The sequence below is a fragment of the Musca autumnalis genome, unplaced genomic scaffold (assembly GCF_047663935.1).
Source record: "Musca autumnalis isolate F117 unplaced genomic scaffold, ASM4766393v1 scaffold_1, whole genome shotgun sequence".
Classification (NCBI taxonomy): domain Eukaryota; kingdom Metazoa; phylum Arthropoda; class Insecta; order Diptera; family Muscidae; genus Musca; species Musca autumnalis.
In genome coordinates, this window is record NW_027411644.1 from 65566427 (window position 1) to 65588066 (window position 21640).

The window sequence follows — 21640 nt, forward strand, 5'->3', positions numbered from 1 at the left end:
CCTAAAAACCTTCCAAAGGAAAGGTGCTTCTATAAAACCTTTCCAAAGGAAAGGGTGCTTCTATAAAACCTTTCCAAAGGAAAGGGTGCTTCTATAAAACCTTTCCAAAGGAAAGGGTGCTTCTATAAAACCTTTCCAAAGGAAAGTGCTTCTATAAAACCTTTCCAAAGGGTGCTTCTATAAAACCTTTCCAAAGGAAAGGTCTCCTTTCCAAAGAAAGGAAAACCTTTCCAAAGGAAAGGGTGCTTCTATAAAACCTTTCCAAAGGAAAGGGTGCTTCTATAAAACTTTCAAAATTCTTCTATCTAAGGAAAGGGTGCTTCTATAAAACCTTTCCAAAGGAAAGGGTGCTTCTATAAAACCTTTCCAAAGGAAAGGGTGCTTCTATAAAACCTTTCCAAAGGAAAGGGTGCTTCTATAAAACCTTTCCAAAGGAAAGGGTGCTTCTATAAAACCTTTCCAAAGGAAAGGGTGCTTCTATAAAACCTTTCCAAAGGAAAGGGTGCTTCTATAAAACCTTTCCAAAGGAAAGGGTGCTTCTATAAAACCTTTCCAAAGGAAAGGGTGCTTCTATAAACCTTTCCAAAGGAAAGGGTGCTTCTATAAAACCTTTCCAAAGGAAAGGGTGCTTCTATAAAACCTTTCCAAAGGAAAGGGTGCTTCTATAAAACCTTTCCAAAGGAAAGGGTGCTTCTATAAAACCTTTCCAAAGGAAAGGGTGCTTCTATAAAACCTTTCCAAAGGAAAGGGTGCTTCTATAAAACCTTTCCAAAGGAAAGGGTGCTTCTATAAAACCTTTCCAAAGGAAAGGGTGCTTCTATAAAACCTTTCCAAAGGAAAGGGTGCTTCTATAAAACCTTTCCAAAGGAAAGGGTGCTTCTATAAAACCTTTCCAAAGGAAAGGGTGCTTCTATAAAACCTTTCCAAAGGAAAGGGTGCTTCTATAAAACCTTTCCAAAGGAAAGGGTGCTTCTATAAAACCTTTCCAAAGGAAAGGGTGCTTCTATAAAACCTTTCCAAAGGAAAGGGTGCTTCTTCTATAAAACCTTTCCAAAGGAAAGGGTGCTTCTATAAAAACCTTTCCAAGGAAAAGGGTGCTTCTATAAAACCTTTCCAAAGGAAAGGGTGCTTCTATAAAACCTTTCCAAAGGAAAGGGTGCTTCTATAAAACCTTTCCAAAGGAAAGGGTGCTTCTATAAAACCTTTCCAAAGGAAAGGGTGCTTCTATAAAACCTTTCCAAAGGAAAGGGTGCTTCTATAAAACCTTTCCAAAGGAAAGGGTGCTTCTATAAAACCTTTCCAAAGGAAAGGGTGCTTCTATAAAACCTTTCCAAAGGAAAGGGTGCTTCTATAAAACCTTTCCAAAGGAAAGGGTGCTTCTATAAAACCTTTCCAAAGGAAAGGGTGCTTCTATAAAACCTTTCCAAAGGAAAGGGTGCTTCTATAAAACCTTTCCAAAGGAAAGGGTGCTTCTATAAAACCTTTCCAAAGGAAAGGGTGCTTCTATAAAACCTTTCCAAAGGAAAGGGTGCTTCTATAAAACCTTTCCAAAGGAAAGGGTGCTTCTATAAAACCTTTCCAAAGGAAAGGGTGCTTCTATAAAACCTTTCCAAAGGAAAGGGTGCTTCTATAAAACCTTTCCAAAGGAAAGGGTGCTTCTATAAAACCTTTCCAAAGGAAAGGGTGCTTCTATAAAAACCTTTCCAAAGGAAAGGGTGCTTCTATAAAACCTTTCCAAAGGAAAGGGTGCTTCTATAAAACCTTTCCAAAGGAAAGGGTGCTTCTATAAAACCTTTCCAAAGGAAAGGGTGCTTCTATAAAACCTTTCCAAAGGAAAGGGTGCTTCTATAAAACCTTTCCAAAGGAAAGGGTGCTTCTATAAAACCTTTCCAAAGGAAAGGGTGCTTCTATAAAACCTTTCCAAAGGAAAGGGTGCTTCTATAAAACCTTTCCAAAGGAAAGGGTGCTTCTATAAAACCTTTCCAAAGGAAAGGGTGCTTCTATAAAACCTTTCCAAAGGAAAGGGTGCTTCTATAAAACCTTTCCAAAGGAAAGGGTGCTTCTATAAAACCTTTCCAAAGGAAAGGGTGCTTCTATAAAACCTTTCCAAAGGAAAGGGTGCTTCTATAAAACCTTTCCAAAGGAAAGGGTGCTTCTATAAACCTTTCCAAAGGAAAGGGTGCTTCTATAAAACCTTTCCAAAGGAAAGGGTGCTTCTATAAAACCTTTCCAAAGGAAAGGGTGCTTCTATAAAACCTTTCCAAAGGAAAGGGTGCTTCTATAAAACCTTTCCAAAGGAAAGGGTGCTTCTATAAAACCTTTCCAAAGGAAAGGGTGCTTCTATAAAACCTTTCCAAGGAAAGGGTGCTTCTATAAAACCTTTCCAAAGGAAAGGGTGCTTCTATAAAACCTTTCCAAAGGAAAGGGTGCTTCTATAAAACCTTTCCAAAGGAAAGGGTGCTTCTATAAAACCTTTCCAAAGGAAAGGGTGCTTCTATAAAACCTTTCCAAAGGAAAGGGTGCTTCTATAAAACCTTTCCAAAGGAAAGGGTGCTTCTATAAAACCTTTCCAAAGGAAAGGGTGCTTCTATAAAACCTTTCCAAAGGAAAGGGTGCTTCTATAAAACCTTTCCAAAGGAAAGGGTGCTTCTATAAAACCTTTCCAAAGGAAAGGGTGCTTCTATAAAACCTTTCCAAAGGAAAGGGTGCTTCTATAAAACCTTTCCAAAGGAAAGGGTGCTTCTATAAAACCTTTCCAAAGGAAAGGGTGCTTCTATAAAACCTTTCCAAAGGAAAGGGTGCTTCTATAAAACCTTTCCAAAGGAAAGGGTGCTTCTATAAAACCTTTCCAAAGGAAAGGGTGCTTCTATAAAACCTTTCCAAAGGAAAGGGTGCTTCTATAAAACCTTTCCAAAGGAAAGGGTGCTTCTATAAAACCTTTCCAAAGGAAAGGGTGCTTCTATAAAACCTTTCCAAAGGAAAGGGTGCTTCTATAAAACCTTTCCAAAGGAAAGGGTGCTTCTATAAAACCTTTCCAAAGGAAAGGGTGCTTCTATAAAACCTTTCCAAAGGAAAGGGTGCTTCTATAAAACCTTTCCAAAGGAAAGGGTGCTTCTATAAAACCTTTCCAAAGGAAAGGGTGCTTCTATAAAACCTTTCCAAAGGAAAGGGTGCTTCTATAAAACCTTTCCAAAGGAAAGGGTGCTTCTATAAAACCTTTCCAAAGGAAAGGGTGCTTCTATAAAACCTTTCCAAAGGAAAGGGTGCTTCTATAAAACCTTTCCAAAGGAAAGGGTGCTTCTATAAAACCTTTCCAAAGGAAAGGGTGCTTCTATAAAACCTTTCCAAAGGAAAGGGTGCTTCTATAAAACCTTTCCAAAGGAAAGGGTGCTTCTATAAAACCTTTCCAAAGGAAAGGGTGCTTCTATAAAACCTTTCCAAAGGAAAGGGTGCTTCTATAAAACCTTTCCAAAGGAAAGGGTGCTTCTATAAAACCTTTCCAAAGGAAAGGGTGCTTCTATAAAACCTTTCCAAAGGAAAGGGTGCTTCTATAAAACCTTTCCAAAGGAAAGGGTGCTTCTATAAAACCTTTCCAAAGGAAAGGGTGCTTCTATAAAACCTTTCCAAAGGAAAGGGTGCTTCTATAAAACCTTTCCAAAGGAAAGGGTGCTTCTATAAAACCTTTCCAAAGGAAAGGGTGCTTCTATAAAACCTTTCCAAAGGAAAGGGTGCTTCTATAAAACCTTTCCAAAGGAAAGGGTGCTTCTATAAAACCTTTCCAAAGGAAAGGGTGCTTCTATAAAACCTTTCCAAAGGAAAGGGTGCTTCTATAAAACCTTTCCAAAGGAAAGGGTGCTTCTATAAAACCTTTCCAAAGGAAATGGTGCTTCTATAAAACCTTTCCAAAGGAAAGGGTGCTTCTATAAAACCTTTCCAAAGGAAAGGGTGCTTCTATAAAACCTTTCCAAAGGAAAGGGTGCTTCTATAAAACCTTGCCAAAGGAAAGGGTGCTTCTATAAAACCTTTCCAAAGGAAAGGGTGCTTCTATAAAACCTTTCCAAAGGAAAGGCTGCTTCTATAAAACCTTTCCAAAGGAAAGGGTGCTTCTATAAAACCTTTCCAAAGGAAAGGGTGCTTCTATAAAACCTTTCCAAAGGAAAGGCTGCTTCTATAAAACCTTTCCAAAGGAAAGGGTGCTTCTATAAACCGTTTCCAAATTAAAGGGTGCTTCTATAAACCGTTTCCAAATTAAAGGGTGCTTCTATATACCCTTTCCAAAGGAAAGGGTGCTTCTATAAATCTTTTCCAAATTAAAGGTTGCTCCTATATAACCTTTCCAAAGGAAAGTGTGCTTCTATATACCCTTTCCAAATAAAAGGGTGCTTCTATGATCCCTTTCCAAATTAAAGGATGCTTCTATAAAACCTTTCCAAAGGAAACGGTGCTTCTATAAAACCTTTCCTAAGGAAAGGGTGCTTCTATAAAACATTTCCAAAGGAAAGGGTGCTTCTATAAAACCTTTCCAAAGGAAAGGGTGTTGCGTGGTATTTTTTTTATTTTTTTTTTTTGCGGACCAGAGGCTCAGCAGCCGGCAACCAAAAAAATGAAAACGGAAATGGTAACGGATAGAAGAGGCTGTGAAAGGTGATGCCAGACACAAGGTTGTATTGCCTTAGGTTATCCTTAATAATGCACATATGGCAGGATGCAACTCTGGGGGTACCAATAGTCTATCTTAGGTCGAGGGTGCATAAAATAAAAATAAATAAATGTCGAATTATGAAAAATGCACGAAAAGCGGGAAAATTTTAGGCTTTTCCCGGCGTATAAAAGGAGCGTAACCAAAAAAATGAGCTCTCATTCCCAAGTGGTGCGCAGCTGGTTATAATAATAAATTAAGATCCCCATTAAAACAACACAAAAACAACCAAAACATAAAATTAGTTTTCTTTATTGTGTTACGATTTGTTTCATCTTAACATTAATGCTGTGGGCGTTAAACGCAAAATGTAAGTTGAAAGTTGTTGTGCCGTGGTCTGATGCAGTGCGCTTATAGAGTCGTATGTCTTGCTTATCTATCTTCCTTAAGATAACGCCAAACATCAAAGTGAGACCGATACTGGCCTGCTCCGCAATCTTAATGGAGGGGCCGGTGCATTTCTTTCCATCCAAAAGAAAAAGATCAAAGGAAGTCTTCAGAATTCGGGGTTTGGACCAAACACCGCCGGTAAACGTTATTGGGCATCCCCTGGAGAAAGCCAACATCCACAGGCGAAAAAAATATTTTTTTTGGGAGTCCAGGTAAAAACCAACCAAAATTTGTTACAGCTCGGCTTGCGCATCAGCACCTAAAAAAAAAAAGAACTGAATATATATAACGAAACAAATTAGACAAAAGAAATATTAACTAAATTTAAAAGGATGCAAAAAAAATTTAAATCGAATGAAAATTAACTTTTACAAATAGACGTTTTTTTTTTGATGATATGAAAATTTAGAGCGAAATTGGTTTACAAAGAAATATCCTAAAGTTCAAAAACAATAATTTTTAGTGTTTAATGGAGAATACCCCATTGTAAGGGACATTAACGGCTCTGACATTAATTGTAGAGTGTAGGGTTACCCCAAATTATTTAGAAGTATCTTTGCTGTGAAGTTTTATTGTATGGACAAATTTAAGTGTCCTGAGACCCCCCCTAAAAGAGCTCTCTTAGGTAGGTTATAGAGTAAAATTAGTTAGCCAAAATTTGGCAGTTGTTTTAGATAATTAAGGGTAATCTGAGTAATGACTCATTTTATGCAGAACCTTTCAGGCGTTAGTGTTCTAAGATTTTATGTTTTTTGTTTATGATTATGTATGCTTGTTAGACTTAAGGCGACAATGAAAATTTTAATAAATTCTTGTCTTGTTTAATGTGCAAAAATTACGTGATGTGTTAAGTTTCCAAGAGAGGGAAGCAGGCGATAGTAGCCTTAGGTGAGTGCGGTGTGGAATGCGGGGCCCTTATAAAAATCTTGATATTTGGAGCTAAGGGTCAAGGAAGGGCGGGCGAAGTGTGGGGGCAGAACTACCAAGCTCCCTTGTTTAGGGCGTATCTCGTGTTTGTGATCGTTTTATTTTTTTTATGTTGTGTAGTCTTTATTTATAATTGTTCGTCCCCTAGGGCTACGGTGGAATGGGTTGCGACCGCCCTGAAGATGGCCCCCTGAGCTAGTTGGTACCTCCCCGTAGCGCCACTGCAGGTGGCACGTAATAAGGGTGCTACTATAAAACCTTTCCAAAGGAAAGGGTGCTTCTATAAAACCTTTCCAAAGGAAAGGGTGCTTCTATAAAACCTTTCCAAAGGAAAGGGTGCTTCTATAAAACCTTTCCAAAGGAAAGGGTGCTTCTATAAAACCTTTCCAAAGGAAAGGGTGCTTCTATAAAACCTTTCCAAAGGAAAGGGTGCTTCTATAAAACCTTTCCAAAGGAAAGGGTGCTTCTATAAAACCTTTCCAAAGGAAAGGGTGCTTCTATAAAACCTTTCCAAAGGAAAGGGTGCTTCTATAAAACCTTTCCAAAGGAAAGGGTGCTTCTATAAAACCTTTCCAAAGGAAAGGGTGCTTCTATAAAACCTTTCCAAAGGAAAGTGTGCTTCGATAGACACTTTCCAAAGGAATAGTTGCTTCTATAAACCCTTTCCAAAGGAAAGGGTGCTTCTAGAAAAACTTTCCAAAGGAAACGTTGTTTCTAAAAAAACCTTTCCAAAGGAAACGTTGCTTCTAAAAAAAACCTTTCCAAAGAAAGGGATGATTCTGTAAACCCTTTCCCAAGAAAGGGGTGATTCTGTAAACACTTTCCAAAGGAAGGGGTAATTCCGTAAACCCTTTCCAAAGGAAGGGGTGATTCCGTAAACCCTTTCCAAAGGAAGGGGTGATTCCGTAAACCCTTTCCCAAGAAAGGGGTGATTCTGTAAACCCTTTCCAAAGGAATGGGTAATTCTGTAAACCCTTTCCACAGCAAAAACCTTTCCAATGGAAAGGCTGCTTCCATAAAACCTTTCCAAAGGAAAGGGTGCTTCTATAAAACCTTTCCAAAGGAAAGGCTGCTTCCATAAAACCTTTCCAAAGGAAAGGGTGCTTCTATAAACCCTTTCCAAAGGAAAGGGTGCTTCTTTAAACCCTTTCCAAAGGAAAGGGTGCTTCTATAAACCCTTTCCAAAGGAAAGGGTGCTTCTATAAACCCTTTCCAAAGGAAAGGGTGCTTCTATAAACCGTTTCCAAATTAAAGGGTGCTTCTATAAACCCTTTCCAAAGGAAAGGGTGCCTCTATAAACCCTTTCCAAAGGATAGGGTGCTTCTATAAAACCTTTCCAAAGGAAAGGGCGCTTCTATAAACCCTTTCTAAAGGAAAGGGTGCTTCTATAAACCCTTTCCAAAGGAAAGGGTGCTTCTACAAAACCTTTCCAAAGGAAAGGGTGCTTCTACAAACCCTTTCCAAAGCAAAGGGTGCTTCTATAAACCCTTTCCAAAGCAAAGGGTGTTTCTATAAACCCTTTCCAAAGCAAAGGGTGCTTCTATAAACCCTTTCCAAAGCAAAGGGTGTTTCTATAAACCCTTTCCAAAGCAAAGGGTGTTTCTATAAACCCTTTCCAGAGGAAAGGATGCTTCTGTATAAGATGTAATTGGTCATACCAAATAAGGAATAATGTGTGAAATCTAATAACATTAACTAATAGTCAATGCCTTTAACACATACATTGAAAGAGCAAACACAGTGAAACCCGATTTTATAAACATCTTAATTTTAACATTGGTCCCCTTATTTGCCAGGATGCTTTCAGTCAAGAACAGATATCCCTTATAATGAAAGTAAGAGGAGATTTACTGTGGTTAAATTCCAAGAGAAATAGAAATGCAGATGAACAGCGATGTTCACTGTGTAACATGGGAGAAGCAGAAACTATAGACCACTTCATTGGAAGATGTCCTATATTAAGAAGTTCTCGCTTAAAATATTTCAACAAATTTAATAACTATTTAATAATGATAATATCAGTATTTTAAATGGAGGTGAAGATTTTTGCTGGCTCCCATTATTACAATTTTTGAAACAAGCTTTAAATTATTGAAAATTTTTAATGAATGAGTTCAATTACTAAAACCCTGAAATAAACCAATTATACAAACTCAATAATCCAGCAGACGGTTTACATAAAACCAAGCTGAAAAATCCTTTATTAGATTAAGATACTTATGTTTGTCAATATTATAATTTTATAACGTAATATGAAAATAAAGAAACATTGAATTGAAATTGAATTGAAACTAATAGTCGATCAATTCACATGCCCAATCATTGAATTCCATCTACAGTTAAACATCAACAGCAACCAATAGTTCCCTCTGGTGGAGTAAGAACATGATATCAAGTGGTTCTTGGAAGAACTTAAGATTTATTATTGCCATATTCAAATTATTCACAAATGTTAACATGTTTCTCAACCATTAGTCCCAATTTACATTAGGCGAGTTTACTTGCGGCAATTGTCAGTTTGATGGAAAGAGAGGTGAAGTATATGGTAACCCTTTACCTCCCAACACCCTCTCTCACCCACAAACTGACAATTGCCGCAAGTAAACTCGCCTAATGTAAATTGGGACTTACTACAAAGACATAAAGTAATAAAGACCTGACAAAATGCATGCAACAAAAAAATGTTTACGAAACTATGTATAGAAACATTACCCTTAACAGGTTGCAGTTAATTCAAAATCGCAACCAAGGAGGAAAATTTCATGTAATGGTATCAGAAACGAAACTTATGAATTCAAGGATCTATTCAAGAATAATTCCATGTCAATTGGATCGGTAAATTCGGATAAATACGTAAAAATGTATAAAAGAAAAAAATGTTATATCACCATATCGTGATATAACATTATGTTAAATTCAAAAGCCATTCACTGAAGAATGATAGCAAAAGAAATGTCTTATCTTGTTGTATTTATGTCTTTGCTTACTATTTTTTGGAGGGGTTGCAAATCACCAAAATATGATAACCCCAAAAAGCTGTTAATCACTAAAGCTTTGTTCCTTTACGTGCACGAATCGTCAAGTTTTATACCCTAGACAGACGGCAGAGTTAATTTGCATTAAAAATGTCCTAATTTGAATTAATTTTTCACCCTGACAGACGATAGTATCTGCATTTATGAAACAGCTGTTTGTGTTGTTTGTTTGTACCCAGCAGACCATTTCATAAAGCTTTACAAAAGTTCGCCAAAATATGCGAAACAAATACACTTTCTACCTTTGATATTTTCACCACGATGAAGCAAAAATAAATTTAATTTATTCGCGATATTTTTGAGTCTTTTTAATACTATAAAAATATTACAAAACTTTAAAAAACATTTGAGGAAGATATAATTTTCGATAGAATTGGTATGGTGGGTAATGAAATTTTTGTGAAAATAAAAATTTGAAAAAGAGATTTGTTAGAAGGCGTGAAAAACGATTAGCTGCTATTCTACTCGCGAAAGACCACTACTTATTTTGAAGAAACGCGAAAATTGCTTATTTGCTTTCCCTTTTTATTTTATTAAACATGGAAATTTGACAAAAGACAATTTATTTTCAACAGCATTGCCATATTGAAATTGCTAAATTCAGTTTAAATTTCCTTCGATTTTGTGCATTAAGAATGTGGATAATGCACGAATTAATTTGAATTAAGGCAGTTAATGCAAATTAACGCTGCCGTCTGTCTAGGGTATTACCTCTTTTTACTCGAAAATCGTGGAGCACTTTACAACTTTTTTTTACTTTTGCCGGTTTTTCCATTTTCAAAAGTAAGAGAACAGACCACAAGAAATTATAGCTAAACACGACACCGAGGCTTGTTATATCGTATGAATGGAGTCTCGAAGGGGCCTTAAACTGTTCGTTTCCCAACTTTCTATTCTATTCATGGTAGAACAAAGAAGGTAGAGTAAATACTACAACTCAACAACAACCACAAAGTAATTTGTTTTTGTTTGTAATGTTACTGTCACCGGTACATGCAAACAAAACAAGGAAATGTCTATAAATTATTTGAATTTACAAAACTAATATTTCTTCACATTTGAATTGAACCAATATTCTTTCAGTAGTGAATATATCGAAAAAAAAATATGAATTAAAATTCGTTACATTTTCAATTTGAAAGTATCCATATCATTCCACTGGATAATTTCACACAGAAAGTATAATTCTTGCAAAAATCTTTGGGGTGGCTAAAAATTCCTTGAAAAAGGAGAAATTGTTTCAATCTTTAGTTTTCGAAATCAAAGAAGCACACGAATAAGCAATGTATTTTATTTATTTTGGGATATTTGCAATGGCTTGCATTTTATAACATCTTTAGACTGCATTTAAATTCAATCCAAAACACTACATCAAAGGCTGTGATTCGGATCGAAAATGGAGTGCATCCTAGCTGTGTGCCGTGGAAGCAAAATGGTGTGCATCCTAGCTGCGCGCTCTCTTGTAAAATTCGTAGGTGAATTCATAGGAAAAGATGTACTCCAGCGGCAATGCAAACTTTTTGCTGGGTAACATTACAGCCCAGTTCAGTCAGCTGGGTATTGCTGTTACCTTCTATTGTTCTACCATGTATTCTATTATAAGCTTTGTTCCTTTACTTTTTTAATGGTAAGGGTGGTAAAAGAGAAAAGTGTCAAAATTGCTCTCTCATGAACATTTTTACCAGAAAAGTAAAGGAACGGAAAAATGGTAGATCTGGCAGCAATGTCAAAAAGAAACATAAAAAATCAATTTTCGTCTTTTATTTCACAGTTCTTAATTTAGTTATGTCAGCGTTCGACTTTTTTCTCCTTTTTTTCGTACATTTTCTTTTATATTGTGAAATAATCGTCAAACAAAAGTCGAAAAATCAGTTCTGCCATTTTTTTACTTGCAGAAATTTTGCTGGTAGCCTGTGGTAGAAGAGAAAGCCATTTTCGCTCTCTCTCCACTCTCACACTCTTAAAAATTGCTTCCAGTTTTGCCACTTTTCGGGGTTAAGGAACGCTTTGCAGCTTAAAAATGGTAACAAATGGTAAAAATGGTAACCTCTGGTAAGAAAAGGAACACAGCTATAGTCTAACCAACGCCGTCAAACCGTCATTCGGCTTTGGTAAACTACTGCCACCTCTGTCATTTTCTCATTCGTAAACACTGCCATTTGGCGTTCTCCTCACATTCGTAACAATTCATATTTGCTTTACATTATATTTTATCACCCCGTATTTTTCTCCGTCTTTCTTACGAGAGCCATCAATTCACTTTTTGCCATTTTGTTGGTAAGAAGAAGCATCATAGAAAGAACACCGTCAGAAGGGGCGTCGTATGTTTTTGTTAAATTAATTAATTATTTTAAATTTATTTTTAAATCATCAGCAGTTATCAGCTTTTTCTTTTCGCGTTCTTCGGAACATCAATTCACTTTACTCCTAATCAGTAAGAAGAAGCAAAGACATAAATACAACAAGATAGGACATTTTGTTTGTTATCATTCTTCAGTGAATGGCTTTTGAATTTAACATAATAGCTCTGTTCCTTTACGTTCAAGAATCTTCAAGTTTTACAACTTTTTACTCGAAAAGCGTTCCTTTACTTCAGACACAATACAATTCATATGAGAGCAGTTTTCAACTTTTACTACTTTTGCCGGTTTTACCATTTTCAAGAGTAAAGGAACAGACCAAATGTTATATCACGATATGGTGATATAACATTTTTTTCTTTTATACATTTTTACGTATTTAACCGAATTTACCGATCCAATTGACATAGAATTATTCTTGAATAGATCCTTGAATTCATAAATTTCGTTTCTGATACCATTACATGAAATGTTCCTCCTTGGTTGCGATTTTGAATTAACTGCAACCTGTTAAGGGTAATGTTTCTATACAAAGTTTCGTAAACATTTTTTTGTTGCATGCATTTTGTCTAGTCTTAGTTGTATTTATGTCTTTGGAAGAAGCATCAGAAGAAAACACCTGACAAACAGCTGACTTGTCCGTCAACTGTAAAGCCCTGAAGAGGTCTTGTTTCTAACTGTAAAGCCCTGAAGATGTAATTTTTTCAATCTAGTGAACCCCTGAATGTTGACCTGAAGTGGTGTTTCTGTTGTTCTTTAGTACAGAAACAGGAGAAAAACAATTTATGCAAAAATGTCACGCATAAGGGACTTATATTTATGTAAAAACATCGATGATTTGGAAAAGCAATCTGAACTGCCAGATGTACGCGACAGGAAAATGAAAATGTAAGTTGCATTGACTATGAGACATCATCTTCTAATCTATTTAATCATTTAATCTTCCCCAACCACCCCTGCGCCATGGTTTCCTTCTTTCTTCCTAATTAGGTTACTTGAAACAGCAAAAAAACTTATTGCTGAGGCAGAAAAGTATTATCGGCAGGGAGATGAAGAGATGGCCTATGTTTTTTATACGAAATATTTCAGTCTCTTAAGCATTATCTATAAGAAACGGGATTATAATGAAAGTAAACCCATGATTAGACAAATGTTGGGTGACAATCGTAGTAATAAAATGACAATGGATCGTTTGGAAATGCTAACCAAATCGCTAAGTGAACGCTATGATCGCTTGAACGCCAAAAATATGCCGGACAATACAATTTTGGATGGAACACTACCTACAAGAGGCAGTCTAAATTCCTCCTCCACCTCATCCTTGATAAATCAAGAAAGATCTCGCTCCATTTCTCCCAAAGTTATTGAAGGTAACGGATTTCCAGCTTCTCTACGTTTGATGACATCCCAAGAACTCTATGAATCCATGAAAACACAAAAGGTGTTGATAATGGACTGCCGTCCATCAGAGGATTATAAGATGTCACATCTCATCTATTCGTTGGCATTTAATGTACCACAGGAATTGATACAATATGGGTAAGGGATGGAATAAAATTGAAAAATGGTTTTGAGTTTTTTTAATAATTGTAAATAAATTGTTGTTCTTTTTTTGTAGAATGTCAGCTGGAAAATTGCAGGACAAACTGGATCCAGAATCAAAGAAGTTATGGTCAGCAAGAGCCATTAAAGATCAAGTGGTATTAATGGATTGGAGTTGTTCGGATCCAAATCCCCAAGAGGGATCAGCCATAGCTGTGCTACTTAATATTTTACAAAATGTAAGAAATTTTTCCCATGGATCTACTCACTAAGAGACGGCCCTAAAAGTACATCTAATGCATAAGAGATGGACTTAATGGTCAACTACTTCCTAGTAAATTGCCTATAACGTTGCCTCTCTCCTAGTAGATGACCTTAAAGATAATCTCCGACCTTGATATTCCACAGTCGATATCCAAATAGGTCGTCTTAAATATCATCCAACCTCTAATATATGGTCTAATATGTGATCCACTTCCATGTAGAAGGCATTTAAAGGCCTCAAAGATCATCTACTTCAAAATAAATGGTCTTAAACTTCATCTCCCACCCAGTAGATGGCCTTAAACGTCGTCTTCTTCGTAGCTGGCCGGCCTCAAACGTCGTCTTCCTCTAGTAGCTGGCCTTAATGGTATCTTCAGGAGAAGGCCTCAAAGATCATCTACTCCAAAATAAATGGTCTTACACTTAATCCTCTGTCCAGTAGATGGCCTTAAACGTCGTCTTCTTAATAGCTGGCCGGCCTCAAACGTCGTCTTCCTATAGTAGCTGGCATTAACGGTCTTCTACCCGCTTTTAGAGACTTACATTTTTCTTCTCCTTAAAGGCCATCTCCTCCCGAGTAGATGGCTTTAAAGGCCTTATACTTTTTAGAAGACAGCCTCAAAGATCATCTACTCCAAAATAAGAGGCCTAAAACGCCATCTTCGCCCTAGTAGATGGCCTTAAACGTCATCTAAATAAATATGTTTATTTCTCTTCTTCTAGTGGGATCCCGATGTTACCTATCGTTCACCCATTAAGATACTCGAAGGTGGTTATGATTACTTCAAAATGGTCTATCCGTTTATGTGTACAAATCCAATGGTGCAGGCGCCGACAACACCACAAACCGATTTGAATCTCATCGATGATATTGAATATCCTTCTGTATTTGATATACAAATGAAAGATGAAATTTTAAATACCACAACAACGACAACAGCCACATCACCTATAAGGCCTGCAATAGATCGTTCGAGTAAAATGGCAGCCTTACAAACCTACAAAGAAAAAGAAAAGGCTATTGAAGAGATTGTCAAGGAGCAGGAAGTGTTGCTGGAAAAGGCCCAAGAGAATGATGAGGAACTACAAAAAGTTGCCAAACAATGGAATAGTATATATGACAAGAAACAAATGGATCCAGCCGATCAGGAGATACTCTACAAAATGATGCAATTGGAAAGTGTGGCAGAGGATTATGTGAGTTTGAATTTCAATTAGTTCCCTTATGGACAGATATAAATATTGTTTTTCTTTCCAGAAACTTGACAACATTCGCCTGCGTGAAGAGCTGGAAGAATATAAACGCCGTGAACAACAAAGTGTTACCCAATTACCACCACAACAAACCCAAGAGGTGGTCGAAAAAACCAAGGAAATTGAAGCCAAAATTGCCGATCGTCTAAGACGCGATGAACAATTGGAACGTGAAAAAGAGCAACGTGCCAGACAGCTGGCCATTGCCAGGGAAAATAAAAAATTCTTTCAAAGTCGGCAATTGGAAAAGCAGCTGCAGCAGCAACAACAAGAACAAGAGCAACAAGATCGTGAACCATCACCACCAATGCCAGAAGTGGTGCAACCCATAAAGCCTTCGATACCACAATTTGATCGTTCTATTAAACCACAATTAACCGCCCATAACCATCAACAACAGCCGCAGCCGCCACAATCTCCAAATATTTATGCTCTACAAGAAAAGCAACGGGATTTTTCACCAGTACGAGGTGCTGTGGTAAGTGGACAGAACACAAATTTTATAGAATTCATTAATATCGAAAAGACATTACTATGGTCTAATATGGTAGTGGTTTCATTTCAGGTGTATCTACTGTTGAGTAGATACTTCTTAAGGGCATCAATATGGATTAGATGACCTTGTAGATGGCCTTCAAGGTCATATACTATGAGGTAGATGACGTTTAAGGACAACTACTATGGAGTAAATGCCCTTTAAGATCATTTACTATGGAGTTGATGACCTTTAGCGGCATCTACTTATGGAGATGACCTTTAAGGATATTGACTTTGAAGTAGATAACCTTAATGGGCATACAATGTGGAGAAGATGACCTTTAAGAATATCGAGTAGATGGCCTTGTAGGACACCTACTATGAAGTAGGTGCACTCTTGGACCATCTACTATCGAGTAGACCCTTCCTTAAAAGAAAGGGTGCTTCTATAGACCCTTCCTTAAAAAGAAAGGATGCTTCTGTAGACGGTGCTTCTACAGACTCTTCCTTAAAAAGAAAGGATGCTTCTATAGAGCCTTTCTAAAAGAAAGGGTGCTTCCATAGACCCTTCCTAAATGAAAGGTAGCTTCTATAGGCCCTTTCTAAAAGAAAGGGTGCTTCTATAGAGCCTTCCTTAAAAAGAAAGGATGCTTCTGTAGACGGTGCTTCTACAGACTCTTCCTTAAGAAGAATGGGTGCTTCTATAGAGCCTTTCTAAAAGAAAGGGTGCTTCTATAGAGCCTTTCTAAAGGAAAGGGTGCTTCTATAGAGCCTTTCTAAAAAATAGGGTGCTTCTATAGAGCCTTTCTAAAAGAAAGGGTGCTTCTATAGAGCCTTTGTAAAAGAAAGTGTGCTTCTATAGAGCCTTTCTAAAGGAAAGGGTGCTTCTATAGAGCCTTTCTAAAAGAAAGGGTGCTTCTATAGAGCCTTTCTAAAAGAAAGGGTGCTTCTATAGATCCTTTCTAAAAGAACGGGTGCTTCTATAGATCCTTTCTAAAAGAACGGGTGCTCCTATAGAGCCTTCCTTATAAAGTAAGGATGCTTCTGTAGACGTTGCTTCTACAGACTCTTCCTTAAAAAGAATGGGTGCTTCTATAGAGCCCTTCTAAAAGAAAGGGCGCTTCTATAGAGCTTTTCTAAAAAAAGGGTGCTTCTATAGAGCTTTTCTAAAAAAAGGGTGCTTCTATAGAGCCTTTCTAAAAGAAAGGGTGCTTCTATAGACCCTTTCTAAAAGAAAGAGTGCTTCTATAGAGCCTTTCTAAAAGAAAGGGTGCTTTTATAGAGCCTTTCTGAAAGAAATGGTGCTTCTATAGGGCCTTTCCAAAAGAAAGAGCGCTTCTATAGAGCCTCTTTAAAAGAAAGGGTGCTTCTATAGGGCCTTTCTAAAAGAAAGGGTGCTTCTATAGAGCGTTTATAAAAGAAAGGGTGCTTCTATAGAGCCTTTCTAAAAGAAAGGGTGCTTCCATAGACCCTTTCTAAAAGCAAGGGTGTTTTTATAGAGGCTTTCTAAAAGAAAGGGTGCTTCCATAGACCCTTTCTAAAAGCAAGGGTGTTTTTATAGAGGCTTTCTAAAAGCAAGGGTGTTTTTATAGAAGCTTTCTAAAAGAACGGGTGCTTCCTTCCTAAAAGAAAGCATCTACTACCTTTTCTTGCTAAAAACATCCAGATGTCTATATTTCTTAACATTGTTCTAATTCCTCATCCCGTGGCAAATCACTAAGTTCAATCACCACCACCTGGTCTTCCCATGCATCATTCATTATTGGCTATATTTGTTAAACGTGAGTCGTGTACTCACATCACGAGTGCATATTTTAGGGTATTACAATAGGAGCCATCAAACATACATAGTACCATACACATGATACCAATTGACGTCGATAAATATGCACGTTTTTGTTTTGGGAAACTATTGGCAACAATTTCCCCTTCCACCGCCTTACAAACAGCAACAGTTACCACAAGTCTGGCAACAGACCAACAAACACCCGTTTTGAAACTATGTTTTGTTGTTTTTACTGTAACGTCAACAACAGAAATCAATAAGTCGGCCTATATTTGCAAATATAAATCTCTTCATTTAGCCATACTACACCACCTTCCCTTTTCTCATTTTAAACCCGGTACCCTAAAACAAAAGGTAACATTTAGAAACTACGTAAATAATAGAAACTACTGTTTTCCTGCTGCACTTGCATTGACTGACTGGGTACAAAAATAAGAAATGCAATTGTTGCCGATGGCTAACCATTCATCCATAGGACGTAGTTCAGAAAAAGCGCCTAAGCCAGCAAGTTCCCATTTGCTGTTTCGAAGATACGCAATTCTGGGTAAAAACAGGGCAGACAGATAGGGAACACAAAACGAAATTGCACACTTGCAAAAATGTGAATGAATAACTAAGTTGAGTCTCCGTGAGTGTGTGTGGTTATGCTTGAGCTATGTGCTCTCGTTTTTTTTTTTTCAGATCAAAACACAGCAACACCCACATCGACGTACAATGAATAGTTTATATTTTTTGTTTTTAGTTTTATTTCCTTTAGCCAACTAAAAAACCAGCCCTTCTACGCATGTTCCTTTAGAAACGCGCCTTTCTATTTCTCGCCCAATTTTCTTTGTTTTTCTTATGTGTTTTCATGCCGGTTTTGTTTTGCACCAAACTAACGAAGCAATCAACCAACCAACCTAACCATTACCAATTCCTTTTTATTTCTTACGGCTTTAGTTATTGACGGTCTTCGAGCAAAGAATGTCGAATTGTTATTGTCGGTATTTCAAAGAGTTTTTCGTTTTTGAAATTGGTTCTAAATTTGTCAAGTGGTGCTTCTCGTCTTCGATTTTATCATGATTATTGCTGGTGTGAAAATTCAATTGCCCCCCACAACAACATATCCTTATAGATCGCCATTTCGTCCTGTGAAAAAGGTTTGTTCGAATGCATTTTTATTTTGCAGTGCATACTTTTAGGCGTAACTTAAAGAAATACAATTTAATTTATTAAAGCAGTTTATGTGCGATTTTTGAGGGATTTTAAAGCAATCTTTCCAAGATTAGTTGACAGTAATATTCTTCTTATGGATTGGAAGTGTATAGCTTGCCCATGGCGACTCCAAGTGTAAAACAAATTTCGAGTAATTTGGAATATTTATATGTGTGAAAATATGTTCCACCCGATATGGTTTTAAAATATGTAGTGGGGTTGTAGTGTTTTAGCGGTGGATATGGACAGCTGTAGAAACTGTACCACCTACATTGGTTGACACGTTAGCAGGAACGGTCTAGTCAGCAAAACATTACATTAATATTTAAGGACTCTCGACTGTTGTTGTTGTAGCAACACGTATATGTTCGTGCGTGAATTATTTCATTTATCAGATTCTGGTTCCTCTGTATACAGACTCAAGAATTCTGCAACCTGGACTGGTTACGTCCATAAAGAATCAGGAGACAGGTGAGTGGGGTTAGTGGGGACCTGTCCATTAAATCGTGACAGGGATGCTCACACCCAAGTCGGTAATTAATGCAGCCGCTTCACTCGTAGACCAAAGGTCCATTGTGTTCATCCTGTAAGTCGTAGAGAAAAGATAGAATGTGGAAGTGTGGTATAAAAAAGAAATTTAGACGGCCAGCTTTTAGGAAAGATGGAGAACTTTCCCATATCCAGTCTTCTTAAGAAAACAACAATGATTGCTGGTTCATAGTTTGAAAGGTATGAGACAGAATGAGAATGTTGCTCAATATCAATCAATCTCTTTTTTCTTCCTACTCATCCTTGCATTGCCTGCCTATACATTTTTTTTTTAAATCCACGATTCCTGGCCTTGTGATGGCCTTTGAAAATTCTCTAATACCTCCACGATACATGACCTGATGATAGACGGCCTTTAAAAATTCCACAATTCTTTGCCTGTGGAACACTTTTGAAAATTCTAAAAAAATCCACGATTCGTGGCCTTTAAAACTTTACGATCCATCCAAGATACTTGACCCGAGGATGGCCTTTAAAAATTCTTTTAGAAAATCCACGATTCTTGGCCTGAGAATATGTTTTAACAATTCCTTAAAAATTTCACGATTCTTGGCCTGAAAAATCCACGATTCCTTAAAAGAAATCACGATTCCTTGCCTGAGGATGGCCTTTAAAAATTCTTTTAAAAAAATCCACGATTCTTGGCCTGAGGATGGCTTTTAAAAATACTTAAAAAGAAATCAGGATTCCTTGCCTGGGGATGGCCTTTAAAAAATTCTTTAAATAATCCACGATTCTTCTGCCTTATAATGGCCTTTAAAAGTTCTTTAAAAAATCCATGATTCTTGAGCTGTAGATGGTCTTTAAAAAATCCACGATTCATGGCCTGAGAGTAGCCTTTTAAAAGTTCTTTAAAAAATCACGATTCTTGGCCGGAGGATGGCGTTTAAAAAATCCACGATTCTTGGCGTGGGGATGACCTTTAAAAATGCTGTAAAAATCCACAATTCTTGGCCTGAGGATGGCGTTTAAAAATCCACGATTCTTGGCCTGAATATGGCCTTTAAAAATTCTTTAAAAAATCCACGATTCTTGGCCTGAATATTAGGGTAACCCTAGTACTGCCACATAAAATGCAACAATCTGGCAGCATCATAGCAGTATTGCATGCATCAGTAGTTTTAAGTTATTATCTCTCTCTACTCATTGTCAGTACACAGTCAGTCAGTTACTTTGCAACCACCAATTAATAGACATCTCATCTGTACATATTTCGTCATATTTCATTGTTCTTCATAATTAATACTTTATTTCAACTCATAAAACAACTTAAAGTTTTATTCAATAAATGAATTGATTGTTATGTTTAAACATCGTCTTTCATTCAATCGACCACCTCCGTAAGAACATAACAATTTGGCGACGAGGATTTTGGAACAATATGTATCATTCTCGCTAACAATTTGGCGACGAGGATTTTGGAACAATATGTATCATTCTCGCTAACAATTTGGCGACGAGGATTTTGGAACAAATATGTATCATTCTCGCTAACAATTTGGCGACGAGGATTGTGAATCAAAAACCGCTCACTCAGTAACAAAAGGAATTTCACAATTTCATCAGAACTTTCAACAAGGCTGCGTAATAATATCAAGACATCGCACACAATAACAGTTGTGGCAGGAAGATTTTCAAGGAAAACATCAAAACGCACAGGCGCAAGTTCATCAGGAATATTCTAACAAGAATTTTCAAGAAATCTTCAGCGATCAACACTCACACAAACAACAGTTTGCAGTCTCACATATACATAAATTTTTTCAGCTCAACACACACACCACTACAACGTTGGAATTTCATCATTTTTGCAGCTCACACATACAGACATACAACGGCAGCGTCTCTAACAAAATTGTAACGGCTGAAAACCACAGACACTAGAACAATCTAGACATGTCGGAACAAGCGAATATTTTACAAATACTTGCGAATCAACAGGATTTGCTCAACAAACTCACACAAATCATCGCTGGACAACAAGGTGCAAACACAGTTTCATCATCAATTCCAGGTGAATCATCAGTGGCAAAAGCCCACCTCATGGAATCTTTAGCTAATTCCATGACGGATTTTCACTATGAGCCTGACAGTGGTTTATTATTTGAATCGTGGTACAATCGTTTCAAACACATCTTCGAAAGGGAAGCAAGTGCACTGGACGATGCAGACAAAGTAGGACTTTTGTGGAGAAAAATGTCCAATCACATTCATGAACGATTCAAGAATTTCGTGTTACCAAAACAACCTCAAGAACTTTCATTGGCAGACACAATCAAACAGCTTACAAGACTATTTGGCAGAACAGAAACACAAGTAAGTCTACGATACAAGTGTCTCCAAATCACAAAGATGGAAAATGAAGATTTTAAAGAATACGCCAGTCGTGTCAATCTTCAGTGTGAACTTTTTAAACTGGATGACTTAACTACAGACCAGTTCAAGTGTTTAATTTTCATACTTGGTCTTAAATCATCACAAGACAGTGACATCAGAATCCGTTTATTAAGGCATCTTAATGAAAGTAAGGAAGTAGTCAACCTAGAAAAGCTAGTTGATGAAACACAAAGCATTTTGGATTTGAAAAGTGACACAGCACTAATTGAGGGAAGCCAAAAACAGTGCAACAAAATTGGTAAGCCTCAACAAAAACAAAAGATACCAAAAACAGCATGTTGGTATTGTGGAGATATGCATTATGCAAAACATTGCCCCTACTCCAAGCACAAGTGTACCAAATGTCAACAGATTGGTCACAAAGATGGTTTTTGCAACAGCATGCACAGGCAGAGCAAATCAAAACACAACAACAACAAACCTCAACAGAGCAAAACCAATCACGACCAAAATTCTAAGAAGAACAGTGTGACTCATCAGAATTTTAACAACAACAAAACAAAATTCAGCACAAAAACAGTATCTACAACAGATCCAGTCAAAATCAAGCAGGCAAGAAAATATGCTACAGTGAGTATTAATTCAAAGCAAGTGAAACTACAGTTGGACACGGCATCAGACATTACCATAATTTCTAAATCAACGTGGAAAAGAATCGGAAAGCCGAATGCATTTGAAACCACAGACACCGCCGAAGATGCAGGTGGCAATAAACTCAAATTTTTTGCAAAACTTTTTCCAATAGAAGTGTCAGTTGCAGGAAAAT

At 37.2% G+C, this 21640-nt stretch overlaps 1 protein-coding gene across 2 annotated transcripts in view; it reads left to right on the forward strand.

Annotated features, from left to right (window-relative positions):
- The window catches only part of Usp8 (Ubiquitin specific protease 8), an 86339-nt gene that overhangs the window by 44826 nt on the left and 19873 nt on the right, over window positions 1–21640 (forward strand). Inside the window, exons 2-6 of one of the 2 annotated variants that reach the window (XM_073979629.1) lie at window positions 12192–12299; window positions 12402–12950; window positions 13030–13192; window positions 13941–14414; window positions 14476–14949. In XM_073979629.1, coding sequence (XP_073835730.1) covers window positions 12205–12299; window positions 12402–12950; window positions 13030–13192; window positions 13941–14414; window positions 14476–14949 — 1755 coding nt within the window. In that variant the 5' untranslated portion in view covers window positions 12192–12204. Of the gene's footprint in view, window positions 1–12191; window positions 12300–12401; window positions 12951–13029; window positions 13193–13940; window positions 14415–14475; window positions 14950–17673; window positions 17874–21640 lie in introns of those variants that run through there. The other variant, XM_073979636.1, reaches the window with a different exon arrangement.